General features: G+C 43.1%; 1 protein-coding gene across 7 annotated transcripts in view; it reads right to left on the bottom strand.

Moving 5' to 3' along the window:
* Positions 1-20556, bottom strand: part of TMEM241 (transmembrane protein 241) — a 133039-nt gene that overhangs the window by 77318 nt on the left and 35165 nt on the right. For 6 of the 7 annotated variants that reach the window (XR_013995284.1, XM_081078764.1, XM_081078763.1 and 3 more), the window contains exons 5-11: positions 19131-19208; positions 15527-15552; positions 11868-11919; positions 10225-10273; positions 9385-9430; positions 8196-8231; positions 4186-4220 (exon numbers count right to left, since the gene is read on the bottom strand). Coding sequence is in view for 6 of the 7 variants with exons in the window: in XM_081078764.1 (XP_080934890.1) it covers positions 4186-4220; positions 8196-8231; positions 9385-9430; positions 10225-10273; positions 11868-11919; positions 15527-15552; positions 19131-19208 (322 nt within the window). In the remaining variant the exon portion in view is untranslated. The remainder of the gene's footprint in view (positions 1-4185; positions 4221-8195; positions 8232-9384; positions 9431-10224; positions 10274-11867; positions 11920-15526; positions 15553-19130; positions 19209-20556) is intronic. The other variant, XM_081078767.1, reaches the window with a different exon arrangement.

Here is a 20556-nt window from a genome sequence, read left to right as displayed (position 1 = left end):
CCTCTCAAGCACCCAGTCTTCCATCAGAAACACTCCAGGGAGACGAACTAGACTCACGATGCATGGGCAACCTTTACAGTCCAGCCCAGGCTGTGGAGGGATCAGAGGTAGACAGGGAGGCAGGAGCATAAAGAAAAAGTCACCATCTTAGAATTGACCACTTAGGTTATAACCTTCACCCAAATCCTGAAAATTGATCCTATAAATTATTGAGTGAGAGAGTATAGCTCGTTCTTATCTTTGAGCCATTTCTAAACCTCTACACATTTTTTACATAGCACTTAGCTGACTCCCTGTCTGTTTCTCCTTCTAGAACTATCAAGTCCTTGAGAACAGGGACTCTACCTTACTCATCACCTGCATTCACTGTGTTAGGACCACCCCTGACATATCATAAGCACCACTGAACTGAGAGTATCTGAGAGACCTAAACCCTCCTGCTTTCCCTGGAGAGAATGTTCCAAATACTTTCCAGTTGAATATGCTGGTCCTCAATTTCAAACCAACCCAAAATGCTTGCCTTCTGATGCCTTCAGCCTACCTCCTCTTTCACTAAAGTAGCACTCTTAAATAAACAGGGTCCATACCACCCTATAAACAGCAAAGGCAAACGATTGTGCTACAAATAGCCCTGAAGCTGTTGTAGTGTGTGCTGGCTGACCCCCACTACAGGAGTACTAAATCCAGAAACTTAAAATATTTGTAAAGATACTCACAAAACAACACTCCTGCAACATCTAGTGCAGAATGCACAATTTAAGCACAAATTAAGTGGTTCAAGAATTGTAAACATGTTTTGTGGTATCAACATGCAGCTGATACAGTAAAGTCTGGGTTGAGCCTTCCTTCCTGGACCCTGCAGTTAAAATTCAGTTGGCTCTCTGAGTGAGGGAGTGAATCCCATTTCTCTGAAGATTACAGAGCATGGAATTGCCATAGTACGAAGTATGGCACCATCTTACTGCATTCAAGGCTAACTGATATTTGAATATGAAGAAAATTTCCTCTCACCACAGTTTAGCCCTCAGAACTGACAGGAAAAAGGGAAGGTTAGTTCCAAGACGTGATTAATGCTGCTTGCTTTATCTCACACAGAGTAATGGACACACCAGGTAACAAGGTCATTGCTGGGTCACATTCCTGTGGCTCTCCCGGCTCTTCCAGTGCCTTGAGATTCTCTCTCTTAACGCCAGAGGGGTCCCGTAGAAATACGAATGCAAACTTTCAAACACGAGAAGAATCTCTCTTCTTTATTACTATTTAAAACAGTCCGAAGGGAATCAAGGTTCCCAGATTCTTGGAGCCTCTTCATGAACCAAGAGGTTGAGAGATCAGAGGAGGAGACAGATTCCACTCACCAATAAGGAAACCAAGTGCCAAAAGGGGAAAAAGTGGCAGGGCTAGTGCCTAGGACATGGAGAACTATCGACATGATCCTTGCCATCATGTCCCAATGCATTCCAAAGGTTATGACCCAAAGCTATATCATCTGCATCTACAAGGCAGCTTATCTTTCTAGTCACTCATCATGAACGAAAAGGGCAGTTTAGTCAAAATGCTACTGAGAGACCAGGATCCACCCACTAGAATAGCTAAAGTATGATTGACAACACCAAACGTTGACGAAGATGTGGAGCAACTAGAACTCTCATATATTACTGGGTAGGAGTGTAAAATGGTACAGCACATTAGAAAACTGGCACTGTCTTTAAAAGTTAACTATACATCTACTCTAAGACCCAGAAATCCTATTCCTAGGTATTAATATTTATCCAAGAGATAGAAAAACATAAATCCACAAAAAGCCTTGTATAAGGATGTTCACAGAAGCTTTATTCATGACAGCCCAAAACCTGGGAACAGCCCAGATGAGCATCAACAGGTGAATAGATAAAGAAAACATAGCATATTCCCATAATGAGAAGAGATTGGTGGTTGCCAGAAGTGAGGGATGGGAGGTGGGTGAAATGAGTGAAGGTGGTCAAAAGGTACAAACTTCCAGGTATAAGATAAATAAATCCTGGAGATGTAATGTACAGTGAGGTAAGTATAGTTAACAATACTGTATTGTAGTGTGTAAATGTCTAATTATTATGTTGTTTTATACACCTGAAACTAATAATAAAAAGAACCCCACAATACTGTATTGTATATTTGAAAGTTGATAAGATAGTAGATCTCAAAAGCTCTCATCATAAGAAAAAAAACCCTGTAACTATGTGTGGTGATGGATGTTAACTTAGTATGGCGATCATTTTACAATATATACACATACCAAATCATGTATGTTGTACACCTAAAACAAATACAATGTTAAATGTCAACTATATTTCATTTCTTAAAAAGCCTGAAGAGTCTCTTTTCATGTGGATTTTACAAGCAGCTTCCCTACTCTAGCCAAGATTGTTCTGTTACTCAATAGTCCTCATCAAGGCAGGCACTCAAGGACTAACCCCAGATCTACCAAAGTTTCAAGTCAATGGCGCTCCACTAATAGGAGGTGAAAGGAGAAACAGACATACCTGTCGGTTAAGGTACCTTGACACACAATGTGTAATAGTTCTATAGGAAAGCAACAATGTGTTCATGGTGACCACACAGAGCCCTTTTTATAAAAAGAGTGCCTTTATATTACTTAATACACATAGTAGTAGGTGTAGTATGCTCATGGGTTAGATACTGAACTTAGTGCTGGTATAGATGGAAATCACCAGCTTCTGCTGGAAGCTGCCACCAGCATATACAGAACCCCACACCCACCTTCCCCAGTGCCTTTGCCAGAGTCCTGCTGTGATGGCTGCCAAAGCCCGCAGGACTTCACTGGGGAGCCTCATCTACTGACAGCAAGAAAAGCGAAGGCCGCCTCTGCTATTGACACCAGAGTCATTGACAGGCTCATCAGTCCAGCAAAATCCTTCTCAGAAGCCAGCGCTCTATACCTGGTCTCTTCAAAGATACCACCTCAGCTACCTGAAATGAAAACTGCAACAAACCAAAGACGCAGCCAGGAATCCTTCCAGTACCAAGCCTCTCTCTGATGAAACTCACAGGCTTTACTACTCCCTGAGCTGCCTGCCACAGACCTTCCCTGAATCACTCACCACACGATGTGATCAAAGAGAAGGACTGGCAGGTAAGCGTCTGATGTCCAATGTCCATTCTGTTTTGAACTTAAAATCTAATTTGTAAGAAAATTGATTCTCCTTGCAAATATCTTTTTCTAGCATAAATGATTCATTAAGAGAAAAGTAATTCAAACTATCCTTATGAGACATGGGTTTGGATATGTCAAATACAATCTAGAAACATTACCCAAGTTACTACCCACAGTTCCCTAAGGATATGAAGTCAAATAGTCTGAAGCAGCTAAAAACACCCGTAGAAAGCTGTCATTGTTTTGGGCATGAGAGCTAGAAGGGACTTTAGAAATAATCCAATCCACTTTTCTCATTTTCCAGATAAGAGAACTGAGCCCCTGAAGGTTTGGAAAATGCTTTCTGCATAACAAATGGTCAATAAACAGTTGAAGGAGCATGGCCAAGAAAACATGTATTTTCAGCCATACCACACTTCATATGATTGCTTTATCTTTGGCATCAACTTCAAAACTTTTCAGAGTGAAAAACCACAGTGGAATAGTGTTATTGTGGGTAATTCCTGAATCTGAAAAACAACTAGAGAGTAATTAAGGCAGCAACAGGGTAAACATAAGTTTTAAAACTTGACTTCTTTCATCAGGAATGATGAAGATTAGATGATAGCAAATGATAAAAATGTATAAAAAGATATCAGTTAGAAATAAGGTGAATTTGAACTTTTTCACCAAATCCTTTAGCACTAGAACCGAAAAGCAATTCTGGATGCTTGAAGAAAGAATTAGAAAACAATGCAAGCACTAGTTTACTCGGTAGCTATGAAACCTGTCTGTGCGTCTCAGATTGCATCAGATGAAAACATACACAACAAACTTCAAGAAATTCCTGGGCAATAACTCTAGAATGGGTTACTAAGAACAGTTTCAAGTCTGTGGGCTGTTTCTAATGCCTGAGTTTGACATCCTGGAAGGTAACCACGTTCTTTTATAAAATGTCCCTTAGAGATACAACCAGGTCAGAGCACGGCACTGAATGGGCAATGAAAAACAAACAGACAAACAAACAAACAAACAAACAAAATGATGTTTACCTGTGGGATGAGATGCAAATGCCAGGAGTACCACACTGGAAAAGAAACAGCAGAGTAGTGAAGAAAGCTTCTCTGGCACTGAGAAAACAATATACATGTCCAACCATTCTACTTAGAAATAGTGAAATCAGCCTAATCTGCACTGACTGATCTCTTTCCGCCTAAATCCACCTCCTCAGTGAGAGACTGAGAATCTCTTGAAATGCCTCAGGTTTTGGCAAGAGGGTTGAATCTACCCTGCCAGGGACGGAGGATGCCTGCCCCACTCGTCGGGTCAGCCATGCTGCCAGGGAATGTCATGAGCACCTACTCTACAGAGTATTTGTAAGCGAAACAAAGCAGTCTCAAAATTACAAAGGCTGCACTCTAAAAGCTAGCTACTGAGTGGGAGATAAGTCGATTTTTGCCACAAAATTAACTGCACAGAAGTCCAAGAAGGTAACCCACAAAACGATCCATCCCACTCACCATGTGGCTAAAAAACGACCTAGACTGTTTTGCAATTGATACCAAAAAGGATGAAAAGGAGATGGAGGAGCATTCCTCGTATGTGGGTCGTATTCATCCTCGGCTCCCTCCCATCTTCCTCTCTGGAAGCATCTCCCATCTTCCAGTGCCTGTGCGTGGCGTCTTCACACTTCTCTAAGCCCTCCTTCTATACTCTTCCATCACAACTCCGTGCCATCCAGGCAGCTGATCCAGTTCAAGGTTAGAAATAAAACTTTTTATGAAACGTTTTAGAAATAATACTTTTACAAGTATGGGAGAATTTTTTTTTTTTTTAAGTGCTGGATGGCCTACTCTGATTCTTAACCCTCAGTGCACATCAGAGTAGCCCAACATCTGGGCCTAAGTTAGAATTTCCGAGCGTATGGTCCAGGCATTAGTTGTTTTACCTTGTTATGGCCCCTGGGGCTCTAAAGAGCACTAGGACTGAGAACCATAGCAGCAAATCTCTAGTGGGTGACATTGTAGACAGTGTGGAAGAGGACAGTTCTAAAGAGGGAAACCACTGCTAGCTCGTCCGCCCTGCCCGCTCTGGGTTATTCCCTGGCACCATTTCTGTTTTTCTCAGGCTCTTCCTTTGTTCTATCTCTAAAGCACAGGTTATCTGATGGAAAGAGGCAGAGGGAGAGGAGGCTCAGAAAGAAGCATAGAGAATAGCCACATGTCTGGCTACTCAGAAATTGCAGGTTTGTACGACAGGGTTTACATGGAGCTATAGAAACCACACACACTACTAACGAGACTAGGGACTGTCTGTCCTTTGCTTGCCGTCTCTTCTTTCTTTGGTAAACACATACTCCATTATTTTATCTCACTGGATCCCCTTTTGGTTATAACTTCAGCAGTAGAAGTTATTGCTCCTGTGGGAGGATATTCCATCCCCAAATATCTCCCAGGGCTTGCCATGATACCCTAAATCCCATCATTGGCATCACCCGAAAGAGTGACCCTGAAATAAAATATTAGGGAGTAAAAATAAGAAGAAATAATTACATGAAACAGTTGGGCGCTAATCCCTGTTTGAAGTTTGCAAATATAGTGTTACACCACTCCTAATTTGTACACTGTGCCCTCCTCGGGGGCAAGAACCACATTTTATTCATCTCTGCCTATCAGGGCCAGATGTACAGCAGGTGTGCCACATGTTTTCTGAATTGCAATTAATCACTTTTAGGTGTGTTTGTGGTGGGGGTATGTTTGAAGAGAAATGTAACTTGAAGCCCCCGATAGTACTAAGATTACATATTATATGTAAACTTTAATGAAGAAATTATACCAATATAAAAGGCATATCATGCAAGATAAACAGCAGAGCTTTTAAATTCATTCACTCAACAAATATTTATTGAGTGCCTAGTAAGTGCCAGGTACTGTTCTAATTTGGGGAACAAAACAGAAAACATTCCTGTGCTCATGGGAAATAAAATGGGGAAATATGAAAAAAATATAATCTCTACAGGCTAAATGCCAACACATTTTTTTCTGTTTCACAAGTCATACCCGAGAGAATATCTATTTCCCTTTCACACACACACACACACACACACACACACACACACACACTTTCAACTGCAAAAAAAGGAGGTGGGATATGAGCAGGGAACATTATGGTAATTTTCTATTTGATAGATGAACAGAGACTAGTGTCTGCTTATGTTAAAAAGTGGTGCTAGGTGTACATCAAATAATATGCATTCCTCATAAATTACCTAAATTCCTCAAAATTCTGATCAAAGCCATACCATTTTTAAACATTCCATCTACGTTCAGCCCCATACATAACTTCTTTCTTTACTCTTTCCTTCATCCTTTCCCCTCTACTATGAGCCTTAGACCTCTATCTATATAAGAAACCCCAAAGAGTCAGGGTCAGGAGGCAAATACCTCCTCAAGAAAATAGTGGTACGTGCCAACGTTAAGAACCATCCAACTACTTGTCTATCTCAAAAAAATGAAGAGATCAAATCAGTCATTGGCCCTGGCAGGCCACGCTCCAGGCCAGCACCTACAAGCACAGATCTCTGAGTGCTGATGCCCTCAGTGTCCAGGGCCCGTGGAAAATTGAATAGCAGCCCTCTTTCTGATTCATACATCTTCCTCACTTGTACTGAAAAAAGACTTGGAATAGAATAGTGGCTTTAGCCAAGGGCTCGGCGTTGGGCTCAGCCAGGAAGCCTCCAGCACCAGGCTCCCCGGAAGTGAACGTCCTCACCCAGAGTGAAGGAGCTGGAAGGAGGGAGGGAGGGGAACTAGGTGAGGGTCACAAAGGCTCATTTTTCTATTCCCTTATTCTTCTGTTGCTCCTGTTGGCTGTAAGTTCTGTGGAGAAAAAGAAATGCCTCAAGGGGCCCAATGTCATAAGAGTCTCTTGAAAAGGCAGCTGGTGTGTCTGGGCAGAATGGACATAATGATTGCTTTCAGCTGAGCACAAAAGAGGCCTCAGCCGTGCTTGGGGTGATTCTCGCTATTAAAAAGGTGTTTTAATAACTACTAAGATATTTATGAGCTTTATCTGCAAATGGAAAATGTAGCTCATGTTGAACACTTTCAGCCGAGTAACTTCCTCCAGAAATCAGCATGACCAAATGCTGAGAGGCACCTCTCCAACCTTGGTGTTCTCTACTGAAGGTTGCTGCGTTAGGTAAACTGGGGTTCCCAACAGCAAATCTCACCCTGCTTCTCAATTAGGTCCTGCAGTACACAGTCGGAGACTACCAAAATCCAAAGCATGCTCCCCAGCTATTCCAGTTAGTGGTCAGACCCCTATGTTTTGCTTGGCTTAGGGTAACAGTACAAATGGAAATCCATATACCACATTTAAATATTATAAATCAAGCCTCAAACTTCATTCTACCTGAACAAATATACCTTCAAAACAATCTGAAAGTTCAGATTAAAATTTACAATTCTTGGAGTCCTTGGAGCTTCATGTCAGAATGTGGCAGCATGGGGACATCCAGCCTCTGGCTGCGGTCCTAATGTGCCCCCTTCTCTTCCCACCCCAGGCTCCATCCTGTACCCCGAGGGCTTCACACACTTGTGTGTTGACACCTCAGCCTGCATGTCCACCCTCCAGCCACATCCCTCCCTCGAACAACCTTTCTTTGGACACCTTTGGGTCTCGGAATGAGCTGGGAAACAGACCCAGGGAGGCGTAGGAATAGAGCTCCGGACCACCTGAGTAGGGAATTCTGGGGCCTAAGCTAGAAGAGAGGTTGTGGGCGCTGGGGAAAAAAATCCCCTTAGTCTTCAAGATTCCATATCCCATGGGTAGAGACATGGCCTTCCAAAGTGTGGGGCCAGACGGGCCCCTCTTGTCAGGTCTAAGGGCAGGACTGCTATTTGGTTTCCTCAACTTCAGTTATCTCACAAATTATTTAGTTTGCCTTCCTGGCAGGCAATATTGGCTCAGAAGTTCCTAATCAAAATATTATTGGAAAATAAAAATCCATTAGCTCTAGTAGGATATGAGTTACTCTTTGAAAATGTAAATTATATTTTACCTGAATATATAGTTTAAGTACTGCTGGTCGATGTCACTAAAGAATGAGAAAAAAAAAAGGTAAAATGTGAAATAATAAAAGTGTTTTACATACACAAAATCATCATTATCTTACATTAATAAATTATATCTATGTATAAGTTATTACATTTATAAATTACCAATAAATAGTATGAAGTGTATACTCAAAACTAGTTCCTGGCTCATTTTTAAAAACCATTTTCTAGTTTGGTACTATCACACACATTTTCACTTGTGGCTGATTATTTCTTATGTGTTCATTTGCCACTTTAATGGAGTGCCGACTACCTCAGGACACTGGACCACCTTCTAGGGCTATCATATTTAACAAAATCTGAATTTCAGGTAAAGAATAATGTTTTAGTATAAGTATGCTCCAAATATTGCATGGGATATACTTACCCTAAAAAAAGTTATTCACCCCTTAACTGTAATTCAAATTTAACTGGGCCTCCTGTATCTTATCTGGCAACTCTACTGGCCTTTGCTGCATAAACACTTGCTAAAAGAACAAGAGTTACTATAGGGACCCAAAGCCACACATCCTCAGAGGACTTATTCTCCCAGGAGTCATTCCCTTCAGACCTTTTCTCTTTAGTCCTTCAGGCAGCCCGTAAGCCAGCAGCCAGCAGGCTAAGGCTAGTCCAGAGGCTCCCACGTCACAGCTCCAGCCCAACCAAGGCCTGAATTCTCTTTTCATTTACATTTGTCAAGGCTGGTCCATTGACTGCCCACAACAAAGGCCTCATTTTACTCCAGAACAGAGCTACTGCCTGGGGAGACTTCTGGGTCTTAACTTAGTTAAATTAGAAAGGGGCTGGGGAAACAAGAAAAAAAAGTTGTACCCTTGAGCTGGAGGAAGTAAAGGGGCCCAAAACAGATGGTCACATAATTTTTATAAAAACGTCACCTAAATGGCTGCCCCTGAAGGAAGAGGGCCGAAACTCCCCTGCTCTTCACGCGTCGCTGTGGACTGGCATGTTTCAGGTCCTGCTGGACCCAGCCTGGACCATCTCAACAGAAAGACAAAGGGCTCCTGGGCAGAGCCTGCTGCCCCCACTGCAACCCAGACTTGCAGAGTCTCTGGTGGAACAGAAGTAGCTCATGACACCGTGGGTCTCACCTCTTTCCTAAACCAAATAACAACTCACCAAACTTTAAAAGTTTACCTTAATGCATTGGATTTCTGGGATTTCTGTAGTATCCTATAAGCCCCTGAAAATGAAGCAAAACGTGTTTACTGGCACAGGGCATTCTGCCTCACCGGCTGCCTCCATTTCCAGGGAAGCACAAAATCCTCCTGGAGAAGAAACCCTCTTCCTACAAGGATTTCCCCAGAGCCACCAGGGGGCAACCAACAACACTTTGGAGGTTTTCAAGGAAGAGAATTGCATAATCCCCCATGATAACGCTGGTTAGTACAGAGAGTGCTGGGTGGGAAGGCTTGTGACCAACAGAAGGATACGATTAACAGGAAGCTGTTGGTTTCCTTTGCATGGTGAGCAGGAGAAAGAGAAACACCATTGGATTTCTGAACAGTGTGTAACAAAGTCAGGGCGCTGTATTTTTCCCCTAGGACTACAGACAAAAAACATTCAAAGTATGATCTGAAATATAATCAGATGGTCCTTTCATTTCTCCCAGTTACATTTTTTTTTTTTTTTTTTTTGGTATACTGATGAGTGTCTTTGACACAAACTTTTGGATCTCTTCCCACCATTTTTAGAGAAAGCCAACCAGCATTCCACAAGTGGACTTGAGCAAGCAGAGCCCAAACGGTGGTGAGTTAATGAATGTTTGTCACGAAAAAGAGGAGACTACACTGGAAATGGAAACATTTGAGGAAAAGTCCAAACCAGGAAAATCAAACCAGAAAACGCCCATTTAATTTTAACCCTGACAGGTTGCATTTAATCTTCCTGTTGTCCAGAGTCACTAAAAAGTGGATATACATTAAGGTCTAAATAATAAGCCTCACTTATTTAAATAAGCATTCTTTTAAAACTTACCAACGCAGAATAAGTGAATTACAGCCCAGAAATATCCATCTGGATCAAACTGTAATACAGGATTAAAAACAAAAATGGCTTTAGGTACAAACAGAAACCAGCATGGTGACCAGAAACGCTAAACGCTGACGCACAATGCCAAGCAGGGGTACCTACACAGACTTCTGGGGTCTTGGGTCGGTCCCTCCTCTTTTCTTACCCAGTTGCCTATGACATCTTCCTAATATGCTCTCGGCCTCCAGCATCCCTTTCTCCATCCCACACTACCCTCACACTGGATCTCTAAAGAGCTAATCGGATGGTGTCACCTATTGCTTAAAATCATTCAACAATCCCCAGTGACTTTAGGATAAAATCTAAATTCATGACACCGAAGGATCTCTATGACAAGCCTCTGTAAACCCCGCCAGTCCCATCTATTGCCCACTCTCCAGAGCAAGAGAACTTGCACTTCCTCAAGCATGAATGCCTCCCCCCACCAGCTCAGCCTCTCATCTTCCCTTCCGTATCAGTCTCCATACTTATTTCCTGTCTTTATCTCCACCCCCACTCGATTGTAAATTCCAGGAAGGCAGGAATTAGCATAGGAGCACACACATACACAGGTGGTGCTCAACCAAGTTAAATCCCAGAATACTTAGGACACTTGCAGGACTTCACCCACACCTGCTTTCTCCTCCTGGCTAATGCTTTAGCCTTCAATATTTAGGTCCAGTAAGCAGAGCCTGGCTCTCGCATCAGAAATATCTGCATTAAATTCTAAAATCCCCATTTATTTGTTAGCTGGTGACCTTTTGGGCCTCATTATTCCTTGGCTATGAAATGGAGATAATAGTAGTCCCTACCCTTGTGGAATTGTTGTGATATTTTAAATAAAATGAGGCACATAAAGCATTGGCACAGAACCTGGCACATAGCAGGCTCCCTATAATTGTTAGCTGATCCTACTTCGTGAGTCCCCACATCTTCTTAGGTGCCTCACAGCACCCCAAACCTTCCGGGACAGAGCCCGGCCTCCTTGTGTTATAATTATCTGTTTATCATCTGTGCTCCTCCCGTTTGCTCAGATTAGACTCCAACTTCTGTCTGAAGGAGGGCAATTCTTCTTCTTTGTGCCTCCAAAGCCTGTCTCAGTGCCTGACACTTAAATGGGGACTTAATAAATGCTAGGGAAGAAGAGAAAGAAAAAGACTCAGCCATGAGATGACTACTGGGGGTGGGGGGTGGGGGGGTCCTCAGTGCCTAACACAGAAAAACAGGATAACAAAATAAAAATCACTCCGCGGATGAGAGTACAAAAATCAACTATGCCTCAGTGAATGAGGCTGGGGCCACTTGGGCACTGGCCTCAGTATCTCCAGGCATATACGGAGGACAGACGGCACCCACCACAGCACTCAGAGGCCAGGGCTCTATGGGGCACACTGCCGCACCCTTGGGGAGAAGCGTTGGTCTGGCCAAAAGGGACCAAGCTTGAAAGCTTTAAATGCCTTTGTTATTCTGATACAATCTTTAAATGTCGTTGTTATTCTGGCCAGGGTTATTCTGATTCTAAAAGGAAGGTCTAGGAAATTCTGCTCTTGCATGCAGGCTTCAGAGAGTAACAGATACTTGGAAGGCAAAATGCGTTTGCCTAAACTTACCTGGGAGTCATTGAAGGGAAGGCATCCTGCAGCAGCCAGGAGGAAGAGGGCACTGCGGAGAGAGAAATAAAACACACAGCTTCACTTTTCAACTTCAAAGAGTTTCCCAGAGAATGTGGAGGTTGAACTACAGCGATTGCAGCTTGGAGGAGACCAAGCCCAGTTCCCCTGTTCATCCTCAGAGAACCCCACTGCTTATGTGCTCCACTGATAAACTCCTTTCTGGTGCTCAGCTAGTCATTTTCCCAGAGACAGCATTTGCGGGACATGTACAAAAACACAGTAGACTCACTTGAGAAAAACAGTATGCCTGTGACACATAATAAAAGGTTTTTTTAAACTACAGATCCCCAAAAATACAGTAGTGGAAACGGGCAATCAGGCTAACATTATGCCACTTATGAAAAGGAAGACACCACGGGAAACACATTAAAATCTTTTGGGCATCACCTTAACCAAATGATCAAACTAAATGTCTCCAGTAATGGGACAGATTTACATCATGTGACTCCTGATATGCTGTACTGAGAAGGGCACAACGTCACTCAGGAGGCATTCCTGCCAAATATGTATCTCCTGAACTGAATCATGAGGAAACACTGCTACAAACTCAAATTTAAGGACAGTCCACAAAACAGTGGACTTACACACTGCAAAAATGTGAAGGCAGTGAAAGGCAGAGGGACTGTTCCAGATTAAAGGATACAAAAGAGACATCTTTCGGAGAAAAGATGACTTTAAAAGATAATACTGGGATAATTGGCCAAATTTGAACACGAACTCAATATTAGATAATAGTATTGTATAAGATATTGATTTTCTAAATTTAATAATCGTACTGTTTATACAAGATATTCTTATTTTTAGGAGATACATTTAAAGTGGTTAGGGATAGAGTCATGATCTCTGCAACTTATTCTCAAATGGTCAAGAAAAGAATAAGACTAATTATATATATTCTCATCCATTTTGTAATATATATGTATACACACACACACGAAGAAAGCAAACACAAAAAATGTTAGCAATGGGTGAATCTAGGTAAAAGATATATAGGAGTTCCTTGTATTGTTCTTGCAACGTTTCTGTAAGTTTAAACCTTTTTCCCAAATAAAAAGTTTTATTATAAAAATCTCTTATACATGCTGAAATATTTACAGATGAAATGCTATGGTGCCCGGGATTTGCTGAAGTAAGGCATTGGGTGGAGGCATTTGTTGAAAATTGTTGAAGCTGGGTGATGGGTTTATAGGGCACCATCATACTATCGTGTCTACTTTTATGTGTTTAGAACTGTTCATAATAAAGTGGTTTTTAAAAATTTTTGCACAAAAGAATGGGTTCATTGGAACTGTGGCAGCTGTGTGCGATGTCGGAGGGGTGGTAGGTTGGGGGAGGGGGTTGTCACTTTGTGAGGGTTGTAAATGTCCAACTAGTACATTGTTTTATACACCTGAAACTAATAAAAAAAAAATTCTTGCACAAAAAAGTAACATTGCCAATCATAGATATTTTCAGAAAGCTACCCTCATTCATTAGAAAGTCCATTTAGAGTTATCTTTTGGTTCAATAATCATTGGTTTTTAGCACATCTCTTCTGGGTTTCATATACCAAAAGGTCTTGCCCTCTAGCTTTCCCCATTCTTTCCTCCTAAAAGAAGGCACCAGAAAGCACAAAACCCACATTATCACATACTCTCTCCCCCACTTTCCATTTTACAATGCAATAAAATATGTAGTGTTGGGCCCATTTACTACTGAGCATTCCATTAGCCAACAAGCAGCAAAGGATCAAAGGCATGAACAGAATCAGTGAAGACAGCATTTCCACTCTTAGAGGACTTGGTCATGTGACATTTCGCACCAATATATATTCTATATACATGTAGAATTCTGTATTTCATATATACATATATATGTAATTGTGGGGACAGAGTCCCAGAGAGCAGTTTCCAGGCTCTCCGCCTGGCGTGGGGAAGTGCTGGCTCGGATAGTGAATGACCATCAACTGTGATTGGTTGGCCATCAGCTGCAACTGGTTAGCCAACTGGCTACTGATGTAACTGCTGGGCTGGTTGATTGGTTGGTTGATTGGCAGGCAGAGAAGTGAATGGCGGACTGCGGATCGTGTGGCTACTACTGCGAGTGTCTCTCCCAGCCACCAGCGAGAATATAGTGGTATGACTCCCCTATCTATGGCTCCGTGGGTGTTCCTTTTTGGCCTCACCATGTCCTGCGTTCTTCTGTGGGAAGCGGGACCCAAGGCCCCGCAGGCTGCCCCACACAACATAATACACAACAACCTGATATTTGTAACCTAAGTATACTGACAATAGTGATACTAATCACTTCTGTCCACAAACCCACACCCCGACAGTCCTCACAATTGTCATCATGTATAGTCGTGTACTTGTGTACTCAACAGACTAGCTTTGGCTGAGGCAGGAGGACTGGTAACAGAGGAAGTCTCAGAGCTGAGGCCCCACAGCCTGGGAATGTCAGGAACATCAGGACAACGACATGGGACATCCGAGGCACAGGAAGGTTCTCCTTTCCAGCCCACCAACATTTTTTTCTCCAGCCTCACCAACTTTCCAAGAACACACACAAATGAAAGACTCCAAGGCACTTGGACTGCTGAGGGACTCAGAAGCAAAGGGTGGAGTGAGTGGAAGGAAGTGTCAGGAAAGTTTTCTGGGACTGTACAAGAATAGGCGGGAGAAGAGGTTTAGGTGGGAGAAGAGGAGAATCCTAATGGGTTTAGTGTCTACCTACAGTGGAAAGCTTTATAGCATATAGGACACTTCCCATCCGCAGGCAATGAGCATTAGAGAGCCCCTCAGACAGACAACCCCTAGGGGTTGAGGGAAGATGGTGAACAGCCAGGTGTGAGACAGCCCTGCTTTGCAGCCAAACTTGGCCTTGAGCAATACCTGATTGTATCAGGTATTAGAGGGCTTTAATGCCTCTCTTTAACACCTGCTAATCTTTTAAACAGGATGCGTCCTGATGATTCTTTTTTTCAAGTAGCAGCCTGTAATAAAGGCAAAAACAAGATTGGATGAAAGTTCAGAAATACCTGAAACAAAAAGTCCTAAATCCGAGTTTCAAAGCATTTCTGTTGGTTTTCTATCTACAGGACTGAGCTTTGTAGCTCCTGTAGAGGAGGCAGGAAGCAGTCAGAGCACACCTGGGCCATAGGGACCTGCAGCTGAGTAAACTGAGGCACGGGAGGTGACGACATTTCGCTGTGGCCCAGAATCACAACTCAGATCCCTGGACTCACAGGCCAGTGTTTTTTCCACCACGGGAATTCTTAAAAACCCAATAAACTACAAACATTATTTTTAAAATTTTATGGCTTTCCATGTTTTCATTTTCATTTTCCATCAGTATTGCACAACACTTAGTAAAGTTTTGGGCATCAACAACTAAAATCTAGCATGGGTTGTTTTTGCCTTAGGAATAAAATAGTTTGGAAAAAGAGAGATAGTAAATTTTAGAACAAGAGACAAAATTGAGCTGAAAGTTTATAATAAATTTCTCTGTCAACTCTCAGGTATGAATCGTCAACAAAGAGTTTATCATTCAAGTTAAAAATCAGGTTAAATCTTGTATTTTAGAGGTGTGTGTGTGTGTTTGTTTATTTTTAAACTTACCTACAAATCTTTGCAGGAGAAGTTTTCTGTATGAAAAAAAGACACTTATAGTTAGTCTTTAAAAACTTTTTTTCTTAAAAGAGAATATTTAGATCAAGAGGCAAAAATATATATATGAGTAAGTTTATTGGGGGCTTAACAGTCTGTTGCACTTTAGTATTTACTGAGGCTTTTTCTGCTGGGACCAAATGAAGAATCACTCAGGTTCAGAGTCGAGTCACCTTGGCAAAGCACCTGGGATGTGCAGTTTTAACACTCTCACCATTAGAATTATGTTCACTCATGAAAAAAACACAAATTGATACCAGGGTCAAGCCTTTCAATCTCTTCCACACCATGAAAGGGAAAGAGAGAGAAAAAAAGCGATGTAACCTGCGCAAGAAAAGAAATTAAACTCATGCTCAACTTCTTTTTCAGTCTGTCTCTTTAAATTTTCCTTTCATTAATCCAGCTCTGACTCTCAGCGGTGCTATAAATTCTCTGGTATGATGTGTGAATTAAGAAAGAAAAAAGGAGAAGGAACATTTGACTCCACCCCTACAGAGAAGATTTTTAAAAAGGCAAATTGAGGAAATCTAAACTTGGCACTTACAGCTCTCTAAAAGAAAGACATTCTAATGCAGACTCTAGCTTGATCGCTTCTTTTTTTATTAGTCAGTTTAAGGGAATTAGTCCTTTGTACTCAGGAAGACACTGCTAGCAAGGAGAAGCATAAATTGTTCTATGTATGATAGGGGAAATGGTCAGGCGGGGCAACAGATTAATTCTGAACATTTCAGAAGGATTATTTTGTTAGTTGAGGACAAACTACAATTTTTTAACTCCAGTTCAGATGAAGTGTTTAAAAGGGAAGCGCTGACAAGAGAAACATGTGGTTTGCTATGAAGGCAAGCTTCAGTTTTCACACATTACTATATAATCCAGATGCATTGTTTTAATAAAAAGATTCTGTTTGTGTAGGAAGCTGTGGCTGGCATTTTAGATCCTTCAATCTCTTATCTTTGTGGACCTGCCTTCGTCGAGTTCAGAGGCAATGCCAATCTTGGTTCCACTGCCCCCTGGTGGGGACCCCTATCCCTTCAGTACAGAAAGGATGACACACTCAAGTGACCCGGCTCACTTGGGTAATTGCCCCCATCACTGGGGGGGAAGGGAGGGGTGAAGGATTCTGAGCTAAACATAAGCAACATCTCAATGGTTTGGCGGAAAAATAGGAACAGAGAGAATACAGATGAAAGGGATAGTTCAACTCTTCCATGAGTAACATGTTCATCTGGCAACTGTTTAGGGGTTTCCATTACAGGGCAGCAAACCAATCCAGAGCCTGAATGAGTTCACCCATTCCACAGAGGAGAGAATCGGTGCTTTTTTCTTTTATTATTTTAAACTCCTCTGACTAAAGGAGCCCAGAACCTATGCAGACTAAAAATGAGCAATACATTCAAGCCTGAGCTCCATTCCCCCAAGGCTCTGAAAACACCTAACGGGTTAATGTCAGGGCATTCACTTTTTCAGGCCCCTTCAGTCCCCAAACTACCCAGTGATAAGTCCTAATGATATCGTAGGGTTCTAACTGGGTCAGCACACTCCTCAAAAGTCACTGCCAAAAATAACAATAAATACCTGACATTATTCTAGGTTAGCTAACTTCTGAGGGCTACTCTCTACATGCATTAACTTACTCACTCCATTACAGGTTAATTAACAGTCTTGGGTTAGATGCTATAGATGAGGACACTGAGGCCCTGGGAAATTAGGTCAGTTGCCCAAGGTCACAGGGCTTGAGACAAGGTGACCTAGCTCCAGAGTGTGACCCTTTATGGTGCTATTTTGCTCCAACACGTCTGTCAGTCCTGCCGTGACACCCTGCCAGCCCTTTCAGGCCGTGAGCCTTCATTTGCTGTCTCTGACTTGGGAGGTGATGATCAGGATTGGGAATACCAAGTGAGAAGCAGGTTTAAAGAAACACATCAGTTCCGTTTTGATCCCTTTGCATTTCAGATGCTCAGGAAACAGCCAGGCAGAGAACCAGAGACCAGCAGGTCATGGGGATCTGAGCTCAAGGGAGAGGTCTAGGCTGGAGATGGGGACTTAGGCGTCACCAGTGAATGGAAGGTAGTTGGTGGCATGCGTGTGGATGAGGTTGTCCAGAAAGTGTATGGTGTGGAACAACAGGCTCCTGAGACAGACCCTAGGAGACCCTGAAGGGCAGGTAAAGGAAAAAAAAGAGATGGACAGATGGCTGTGAAGAAAGAGCCAGAGACCCAGGAAGAGACCAGCTGGGTGGTGAGGGGGAATGAAGGTCAAGGGGGCTAAGAGAGACAAGAAAAGGGAGAGGGGGTGACGAATGGTGTAAAAGACCAACGGAGTCCCATAAATGAAGCCACCAGTGACTTCAGCCAGAGCAATTTCAGGGTAACGGTGGGGGAGAGGCAGGAGCCAGTGGAAGGTGAGAGAGACATGAGGATGTGGACAGCACGGAGGCCAATCCGCTCTCAGGCACTGTGGCGGGAAGGGCAAGACCGAGGGGAGGGGGATGGGCAGGGGGTGCACAGGCAAAGCAGGGTGCCGGCTTTCCTGTCGAGTTTTGGTTTTATGAACACAACCTTCAGAGCTGGGTTGATGTGAGTGGGTCTCCCAGGGCCTGCTCCACCCAGGGTGGACTGAGAACATTGAGCATGATGATGGGCTCAGGGAAATAAGCCAGCACCGAGGGAGAGGTTAACTACCCATGAACAAGGAGGGTATGCCATGGAGCTACCTCTGAGCAGCAGGCAGGGATGACAGAGGGCACACAGGTGTGCAGAGTGGCCTTGGGAAGGGCGCCCCACTCTCCTACATACCTGTAAGAAGTATGCTGCCTGAATGGCCCACCAGCCGCTCTCTAGTTTAAAAGTTCAAAATTTTGGTATGAACCCATTTCAAATGGGTAGATGTTAGGGGGAAAAAAAAAAAAAGAAACTCCCGAAAGAGGGACCACATTAAAACCATGACTAATAACGTTGGTAAATACAGCTAAAATGTACAGAGCACCTACTATGTGCCAAAAGCTGTTGGAAGCACTTAACACATGTGCTGCGTTACATTCTCCCAACAGCTCTCATGAGTTGGGAGACGTTACCATTCCTTTTCACGGATGGAGGCATAGGAGTGAAGACACTTTTTCGAACTGGTGTGAGGCCGAGCTGGGGCTGGGAAGAATAGGGAATGTCCCCAGGGTGGGCCAATGCCCCCAGCACCCTATATAAAGTTGGGCCATATACGTATGTCCACGTGGTGTGGGCATGAGCTGTGGGCGGGAATGTTTCCCCCACCAGATCCACAGCCCATCGGGAGATCCTGGCTCAGGCCTGGCCTGGAGTGGTGTTCCATTCAGCTCAACAAGCATTTCCATATGTATTGGTGAACTGAAGGGATGTTAAAACCATGCTTCTTGAAATTAGTGACCATTGTCAGGCAGCCTTGACTGGAAACAGATGGCAGGAAAAGGTAGACACTAATTTGGGCCATTAGGAAAACAAAACACACACAAAAAAACCCAAAAGGTGTGTCTTTGAAATTTAAAGCAAGGGAAATGAAACCAGCATTTTACGTAATCATTTACCTCTTTCCGAAAACACTTCTGGTGCCCACAGATAATAACTTCAGCTACATTATGCAAAGTGAGAAACACAGGAATGGCCTAAAAGAAAGCAGAACAATAAGCATGAAAATATTTTCTTTGATCTCATAATTACATGATTCTTGATTTCTGCTTAAAAATAAAGATTCGTGGGAACTTCTGGCATTCACATGTATAATCCTCTCCAGCAACAATTCTTCTGCATAGATTAGTGCTCTCAGTGGTAGTATTATGCTTGGTAGGGTGGGTGTAGAAGTTCCCCTCCTACAGGTATTCTCATCAACACAAATTTATTAAGCACTTACTATGTGTCAGGCACTGTGCCAGGTGCAGGAAACACATCCTGTGAACAAGGTCACATGATAGGGAGACTGTCCCTATCGAGGTAAGAGCTTTGGTGGAACCCACAGAAAGGCACATGCTACCATTGTGGGAGAGGAAGCCTTCTTGGAGGAAGTGAAGAGTTCAACATCTAAATGAGAAGAGAATGATGAACTCGAGTGGGCCAAATAAAAACAAAGGGGATAGAGAGTGTTGCAGGCAGAGGAACACACAACAGCCCAGAGAAGAGAGTGAACCTGGCTCCTCTGGGAACTGGGGGAAATTGAGCAGGGTGGAATATAACATGGAAGGGAGCAGTTAGGGAGAGGAAGATGGAGAGGAAATCACAGGCCATGCCAAAGAATCAGGGCTGTGCCAAAGGCCATAGGAGCCACTGAAGTTAAAGCAGACAGAGACGTGATTTGATCTGTGAGTTTAAAGGAACTTGGGCTGCTGGGTAGAGGACAGGCGGCAGAGACAGTTGCAAAAGTCTAGGGGTGTGGTAGAATGGTAGACTGAAAAATTGCTTCCCTCCAAAAAAAGAAAAACACCAACAGCTGTGCTCTAATCCCTGAACCTATGAATGTCACCGTACATAGCAAAAAGGGGTCTTTGCAAACATGACTAAGTTGACAATCTTGAGACGGGACATTTACCTTGGATTATCCAGGCGCGCTCTAAATGCAAACACATGTATTTATAAGGGAAAGGCAGAGATTTGACAGACACAGAGAGGAGGCGATGTGACCACAGAGATAAAGATGAGAGTGACGTGGCCACAAATCAAGGAATGCCAGCAGCCACCAGAAGGTGGAAAAAGCAAGGAACATATCCTTCTTAGAGCCTCTGGAGGGAGTGCAGCCCTGCTGACACACCTTGATTTCAGCCCAGGGATGCTAATTTTGGACTTCTGGCCTCCAGACCTTGGAGAGAATACATTTGTATTGTTTTAAACCACCCACGTATGGTGTCATTTGTCACAACAGCCGCAGGAAACGAAGACAAGTAAGGATAAGATGGTGGCCTGAAGTTGGTAGTGGCGATGAAGAGCAACCACATTCAGGAAATAGGAGACTGAACTGAGGTA

The sequence above is a fragment of the Rhinolophus hipposideros genome, assembly GCF_964194185.1.
Source record: "Rhinolophus hipposideros genome assembly, chromosome: 17".
NCBI lineage: Eukaryota > Metazoa > Chordata > Mammalia > Chiroptera > Rhinolophidae > Rhinolophus > Rhinolophus hipposideros.
This window is presented reverse-complemented; position numbering and strand designations above follow the sequence as displayed.